Here is a 7,768-nt window from a genome sequence, read left to right as displayed (position 1 = left end):
CTTCTTTGCAGAGTTGGCCTAAGTAACACGAGTTTGGGTTTCTTTTTTCTTTTTTTTAGTTTTTTTTTTTTTTTAATGTTCATTTATTTTCATGAGATAGAGAGAGGAAGAGCTTGAGTGGGGGAGGGACAGAGCAAGAGGGAGACACAGAATCTGAAGCAGGCTCCAGGTTCTGAGCTGTCAGCACAGAGCCCTACGCAGGGCTCGAACTTGTGAACCGCGAGATCATGACCTGAGCCAAAGTTGGACGCTTAACCAACTGAGCCACCCAGGTGTCCCATTTTGGGGTTTCTTTTTAACACAGTCAAACTACAATTCAAGTGTTAGAACAAAGATATTTTCAAATATGGGGGCACCTGGTTGGCTAGTTGGTAGAGCATGTGACTCTTGATCTTGGGGTCCTGAGTTAGCGCTGTACTTTAGGCATAGAGATCACTTAAAAACAAAAAAAAAGCTATTTTCAAATATGCAAAGATTCCAACAACATAGCCCTTAATTAAGTCCCTTCCTTAGGAAGTTACTAAAGAAGGTACTTTAGCAAAACAAGGAAGTAAACCAAGAAAGAGGAAGACATGGGATCCAGGAAATGGGCAAAACAGCCCAGAACAGCAGTGAAGGAAAATCCCAGAATGACAACTGTACAGAAAGTCTGGAGAGCAGTCAATCCAGATTGAAATAAGAGACAGGAGGGCTCTGGGACAAAGACTCCAGAGAAAAAGTGGAACTTATGTATTTGAGTATATGGAAAATATTGCTAGACTTTGACAAAGTCTTAGAGTACTTACAGAGGGGATGGGCAGGCAACTGTAGATAATATGGGAAATTGACAAGAGAGAAAAAAGGCAATAGTTAACTCTAAGAAAAATGAAGGGCTGTATAAGCTAGAAGGCATGGTTGTAATGTACTTTGGAGCTCATTGGCAAATAATATTTGCATACATAATAATTTAAATGCTGATTATTGGTTTCACCCAAAATTGTTACATAACTTTGTGGGGGGCAGGGGCAGAAGTGAAAGGTCATGTTCTTATCTATCATAGCAGGAAGTCAACAGATAATGCTTAAAATTAACAAATCAAGAATAGTAAAAGCAATTGTTTCGATATATGGATGGAATCAGGATGAATATGTAAGAGTTAAAGATATTGCCTTTAAAAAGTAGGCCAGGGAACTGCTTTTTTCATTACAAGACTTTTAGTTTATGTATGTATTTTTACACTATGTATATGTAGTATTTTAATTCAATAAACATTAATGCTAAAATGTTAGCCTATAAGAAATGTTTTAAAGAGCTGTGTGGGCCTTGATGACAAGGACTAGTTTTTGTTCATTTTTTGGATTTTCCCACTCTTACCCCAAGAGTACATAGCAGAAAATAAGTCAGTGCAGGTAGAAGAGATTTAACTAAGTTTGTTAGATTCCCCCAGAGGATGGAAAATACAGAACAAGACACACAGACAGAAGGTGCAGATTCTGGATACAGATGAGTATGAAGGTAGGTAGGTCTCTGGAAGAGGTAGTTAGGTTAAGGGTCTCAAAGACAGAAATCATGTTCTTGGCAAGGGCAGCTCCCCAGGCACACAAACGGAGACATGACAAGACCCCGGAGAGACATATTCACCACGGTGACTTCTCATTCTTTTCCTCCATTACACGTTTAACAATTTGTAGTTCTATAATTGAGAATTTATTATGCTTCCGTTACCAGACTATAAGCTCCACGAGGGCAGGACGTCGTATCGTTCACCACTGCGCCCCCAGCACAGAGCACAAGCCCACTAAATATTTGTTGGAGAAATGAATTCGTGAATTCGTGGTAGTGCCGCTGGACAGCCATTAGTGCGGCATGAGTAAGGGACACACAACTGAGAGCAAAGGAACCGCCTGGGAGAAGACGCCGGGGTCTTTGAAATGACAAGACCGGAAGGGTGGAGCTGGACCTCTGGGACGAGCGGTTGGGAGGCGCTGGACAGTGAAGCAGGCTTTGGGGAATGACAGCCCGCTCGGAAACAAACTCGCAAAGGCTGTAAGTGAGGGGGAACTGTGGGAAGGCGGAGGCGACCGGGGGACCGGGTGGGGGTCGCGCATGCGCCACGCCACCCCAGCCTCCGCGGCGACCCTGCGTGCGCGTGCACGAGGGGTCGAAGCGGAAATGGCGCCGCGGGGCCGCGCGTCCGGGCAGCGAGCGGAAGTGGGTGTGAGAGCGGAAGTGGCCGGCTAGAGCCGGGGGCTGGGCGGGGACCGGGCTTGTCGGTGAGGCGGCAGCGGCGGCGGCGGCGGCGGCGGCGGCGGCTCGGCAGGCGGGTTCAGGCTTCGGGGGCCAGGTCGGTCGGGTGGGTGGGTGTCTCCACAGCCAGTGCGTGCGCGGGCGAGCGCTCGCGTCTTCCCCTTCCCCCCACCCTGGTCCCTCTCCCCTTTTCCCCTAACCTCCTACCCCACCCAACCCCCCTCCTCAGGGGGCAGCAGGGCCGCTCCCTCCGTCCTTTTCTCCCTTACCCACCCTCACCGTCCCTTGTTTCTCCTTCCCCTGCCCGGGGCAGCCGCCGCCATGATCCTGCTGGAGGTGAACAACCGCATCATCGAGGAGACGCTCGCGCTCAAGTTCGAGAACGCGGCCGCCGGGTGAGCGCGCGCCCGGGGCCGGGGGGTGGCGGGGGAGGCAGAGTTGACCCACGCTAGTCCCTAGTATCGCTCAGTCCCCCAGTCTTGGAGGCACGAGGTGGGAGACCTGGCCGGGTGTGGGGACGGCCCCGGCGGGGTAGACGTGGGAGGCGACTGGGCGCGGTGGGGTGAGGGGCAGAGATACGTGGGGAGAGGCTCCGTGGAGGGATGCGGAAGCGGCGAGTGGACAGGAGCGTGAGTGCCAAAGGGCAGGAGACCTGTAGGACGTGAGGACTGCCGGGCCCGGAACTCTGGCCGGGGTATCCCATTGCCTTCTGGAGCGAGCAGTGGATCCCTTCCTTCTGTAGTCCCCGTCATTGTTCTGAACCCGAAGAAAGCTCCTTTGGGATTGGATTGAAAGGAGTTTCCAGGAATTCCCAGGACTGGAGGAGGGAAGAAGATTCAGGCCCAGATCACCACCAGCCTTCTTGCTCCCCTCCCCCCCCCCCTTCGTCTAAAGGAGCAGGAGGCAAGACTGAAAGCAGATTCAGTCTTGCAGCCCGACAAATGCGACTTCTCTGGTTTCCCTTCTTGGAACAGTGCTGTAAGACACTTTGGCCATTTTGTTACATCTTTCTCAAGCAAAGCTTATAGTCTCCCAATCCACACCCCTTCCTTATCTCTCTTCTGAGGTTCTAACTCAACTTTCCCCACCCATTTATCTTTTAAACGCTTATACAAGATCCCTGGTCTGTGATTTCTTCCGTGGTAATCCTGGCCCAGGTACACACTTAATAAGAATCCAAAGTCTATAAAGGTGATTCTTAGATCACTTTTTTTACCACTGGCCTTTTTAAAGGTGGGCTTAGCACATGTTTCCAAGGCAGTCTTCTCTGTGAAACACGGGAACCTGTAGAAAACAACCTCCTCCTCCAAAGCTGCTTTGCTTTCTAATGTTTAAAACGTGAGCCGAAGATTTGGTTTTAGCTTTGAATTTTTGGTGGCCTGTACATAGTCAGTCCCTTTGCCTCACTTCTCCATTGTGAGGATGGGGCTTCACATCTTGGTTGCACAGTTGAGGAAATAAGTGCAAACTTTCTGGTGAACTGGGAACTAGTGATGGGAAAGTAAGTGCTTGGAGATCTGCAGACGGGAGAGGATTGGTAGAGGGGAAATTCTAAGTAGTCATAATGAACTTGTGGCTTGGCATTTAAAAAAAAGACTTCTAACTCACTACTTAAATGGAACATATTGTGTCTCCTGTCCCTTTTAGTAAGGTTACAGATTTTATTTGTAAAATAAAGCATGGCTTTCCATGAAGTAACGCATACAGTAAGCAGTAGCTACTGTTTCCTGCCACGGGCTGCAGTTGCTTATATTTTAGGCCAGATTCTTTGCATTTTAAGGGTTCAAGTCAATCAGATCAGAGTCTTATTTTGGGTGATTGCTGTGTACTTTTTTGAGCAGTGTAGCACAGAGGAGGAAGTTGAATTAACTTCTGCATTTTCACAGCTGAACCTGTTAAATGCGTTTTCGAGTCCAGACTAGCAAAGAATGAGATCTGGGTGGTTATAAGCCGATTGACAAGATAAATGCCTGTTCATTTTCAAGTAGAAGCATGCCTTGTAGTGTAGAAGTACATTCATATCTGTTTGTGTATTTGTGATTCCAAATTGAAGCCCATTATCCAGAACGTCAGCTCTTTTCCTTTTAGAAAATTAACTCTTACAAATACTCTTTCAGAGGAATTAAAATAGGCACTCAAGTCTGGAAGCGTAAGTTGGAATTTCTAGGACATTTCTTAACAAAGCATATGTTCTAGCAGTGTTGCATATTAGGGCAGGGCAGCAAGTTTAGGCTTTACTATGGCCTGTCTTCCGTTTGATAAGTGACTTTAAATAGGTAGGCCCAAAACAGCACTTTGAAAATCTTTGAAAAGAGACCCTGATATCAGGCCTAGGAAGTGGGGCTTTCCTGGGATTGTAGATGTAACACCCAGCAGAAGCTGGCATCTAAGCCCACTGTGAGTTTCCAGGCATACACAGTGAGGCAGCATTGAAGTAGTTAACGTATTTATCAAGGCACATGGCTACTACTCCAGAACTTCTAGCAAAAAATGAGTAGTGTGATCATCATAAACATTTATGGGATTCTTCCAGTGCCCCAAGCAGGAACAGAGGAAGGACGCCTTTCTGAGAAAACCTATTGGCAAAAGTTATAGAGGAGCCAAAGGGTGAGATGTGTTAGGGTGGAGATGGGAGAAAGGCATTAAAGAAGGGGAGTAGCTGGGAGGAGAAACCCTGGAAATTTGAGAGGTTTTACCAGCGTGAGAACTTGCTGGGAGAGGTCAGCTTCACCCTACTTTACACTTCTCAGAGTACACAGAGAGCAGAGAGTGCACTTCTCAGACAAGTTGGGGAAATTATACTTCTGAGCAGCCTTTTCCAGAACGAATCTCATAGTTCTGTGATGCCCAGTACAATAGCCAGAAGCTACATGTGGCTAGTTAAGGTTAAATAAGAATTAGAGTGAAATAGAACTAAAATTAAGTTCCTCGCTCCAGCCACAGTTGTAGTGCTCAGTTGTCACATGTGGCTAGTAGCAGCCTTATTTGGACCGCACAGATGCAGAACATTTCCATCATTGCAGAAAGTTCTGTTGGACAACACTAGCACTGTTGCAGCTGCTGAAAATGCAAGCATGAGGTAGTCTTAAAATCGTTCTGTGGTGCATGCTGCAGAATACAGTTCGGCGATTTTCCTCTTCAGGTTGATTTTTTTTTTTTTTCTTTTTTCTTTAAATCATGCCTCAGGTCATCCTGCTAGATCTTCTTGCATGTGACATCCTACTAAGTGTCTCAACTTCCTTTGGGTAAAGCAGTTCTTTTATCTGAACTGTTTAACATTGGGTCGTAATCACCTTTTAATTTATTTGGAGGCAGTACTGATGAAGCCTAAGATTCATTCCAACAAATTGCTTTTTATTTTTTTCCTACCACACTCCTGTGAAAATGGCTTCTTGGAATGATTCATATGTCCTCACAAAATGATAATTATTGGTAAATTGTCTCCCTGACAGCCTACAGACTAAGAGAACATGCTGATTAAAGAGCCATGCTCAACACTGCAGGTAACCTCATACACAGGTCTTGTCAACAGCGTTGCCTTTTCATTTAGGAATTCTTACCCAGATGCCCAATTAAAGCAGAAGTAATCTGGCAGATTAATTTAATTTTTTTGTTGCTGTATATACAACCAAGAACCTTTTCAGCCTCAGAAGCTAGGCCTACCAACTTAGCTAGAGTCTGGAGGCCAGAATTGAGGAAATGCTGTCAGATGCGAATCGCTGTTGATTTTAAGTGCATGCTGGCTCCTTGCCACAGCTGTGCATGTTGCGGGGCTCTGTGGTTCTGTGAGGGGGAGTGACGCTCAGGGAGCAAGCGGTGCCAGTTGGGGTGGGCAAGGACTGTGGGAGGAGAAATTTGAGAAAGGAATAAATTAAATCTTGCTGATACCCTGTTCTCGTTCCTAAATGTGCTGCATCTGTCCTCAGAGAGACAGACTGGTTTGAAATGATTTGGAATTAGGACATTGGTTAAGCATTCAGAAGAAATGGAATGGTCTGATGGGTCTGTTAACAGGTCGTTACAGTTGCACACTGCTGCCTGACTTCCGACCTCTGTAGCAGTGCTTTGGGCGTGAAGCCCCAGAGCTACACTCCCTCAAACTGATGACTCCTTAAGGACAGAGCCTGTCCCTGGTCATCATTCTTTCCCAGCATCCTCACTGTATATAGAGTTAGCTCAGTAAATATTTTCTTGAAGGAAGGGATGAGCCCAGATAGGATGGATCTTAGTTTCTTTAGGTGCTGATTTTATCACTTTTCTGACATTGTGTGAATCGACTTTTAGATCATCTTTGTTCTCCATATCTTGAGATACAGCTTAGTAGAGAGTAAGGACCGCATTTCTCTAGTCTTTGCTCAAATGGGATGATGGGAGCCTTCTAGGAGAATTACAGAAGAGAGATCAGAAACCTTATAGTGAGATAGCAGAAGTCAGTAATTCGTCTCATTCAGCTCAGTGAAGGGATAAGTAGAAGAGGGACATAAATGCCCAAATGGGGAATTGGATGCATTCAGGAGTAAAGGCTCCAAAATCCTTAATGAGAAAAGAGGATTGGAAAATGAAGTTGTCAGGAGTTCTTAACTGATGAATTAGTAACATTCTAGGAACTTCCTTAGAAGAAAGTTAAGAGTAGGAGTGCCTGGGTGGCTCAGTCGGTTAAGTGTCCAATTTCACCTCAAGTCATGATCTCACAGTTGTGAGTTTGAGCCCCACATCGGGCTCTGTGCTGACAACTCAGAACCTGGAGCCTGCTTCAGAGTCTGTCTCTCTCCCCACCCCCCGCTCATATTCTGTCTCTTTCTCTCTCTCAAAAATAAATGAGTTTTTTTTTAATGGAAAAGGATAGCAATTTTTTTCTAAGGATTTTAAGAATAGTGTTTGAAACCCATCTTAATGAATTGAATATGTTTTAGTATCTTGTGCTATCTAGTCAGTAACCCTGAGGGCTTATCTAGCTGATTTGTTCCAGGATTCTGGACATTAAGCACTCTGATACTAATAGGGTTCCGTTTCTCCTGGTACTGCTGACCAATTTCTGATTCTGGGATTTAGCACAATCCCACAACTTCTCCCAACCATGGCTTCAAAGTGTGGTCTCTTCTGACTCCACCTAGAAGAAACACTAATTCATTGATTATCATCTATGAATTAGACACTTTGCTATAAGCTTTAACATAATTTCATTTGATTTCAAAATGGGCCTGTGTGACAGCAGTTCCCATTTACAGTTGAGAAAAGTAGGGCTGATGGGAATTGTGGAGGGAGTAGACATAGGTATTATGCACATAGGTATTAACCAGCTACCTTTCACTGGTGACTTCTGACCTTGTTTATGATATGTCACAAACAGAACATGATATTCATAAGGCACGTTGGGCAAATGGCCTAGCCTAGAGATCCTTCCACTGGACTGCCCTAAGGGCTGCAAGGATCATTATTATCTCAGCAGGTCTGTAACTTAGTCACAAGACACTGGTTGGGAAACTTGCACACATGTCATCTCAATTAGTCTTCACAACAACCTTTTAATCTCCATTTTCTA

At 45.5% G+C, this 7,768-nt stretch overlaps 1 protein-coding gene across 1 annotated transcript in view; it reads left to right on the top strand.

Moving 5' to 3' along the window:
• Positions 1-2,178: 2,178 nt before the first annotated feature.
• ARPC2 (actin related protein 2/3 complex subunit 2) overlaps positions 2,179-7,768 on the top strand; it is a 28,995-nt gene continuing 23,405 nt past the window's right edge. The window contains exons 1-2 of the mRNA XM_060623547.3: positions 2,179-2,323; positions 2,540-2,621. Of these exons, the coding sequence (XP_060479530.1) occupies positions 2,548-2,621 (74 nt within the window). The 5' untranslated portion in view covers positions 2,179-2,323; positions 2,540-2,547. The remainder of the gene's footprint in view (positions 2,324-2,539; positions 2,622-7,768) is intronic.

The sequence above is a fragment of the Panthera onca genome, chromosome C1, assembly GCF_046562875.1.
Source record: "Panthera onca isolate mPanOnc1 chromosome C1, mPanOnc1 haplotype 2, whole genome shotgun sequence".
NCBI classification, from domain to species: Eukaryota; Metazoa; Chordata; class Mammalia; order Carnivora; family Felidae; genus Panthera; species Panthera onca.
This window is presented reverse-complemented; position numbering and strand designations above follow the sequence as displayed.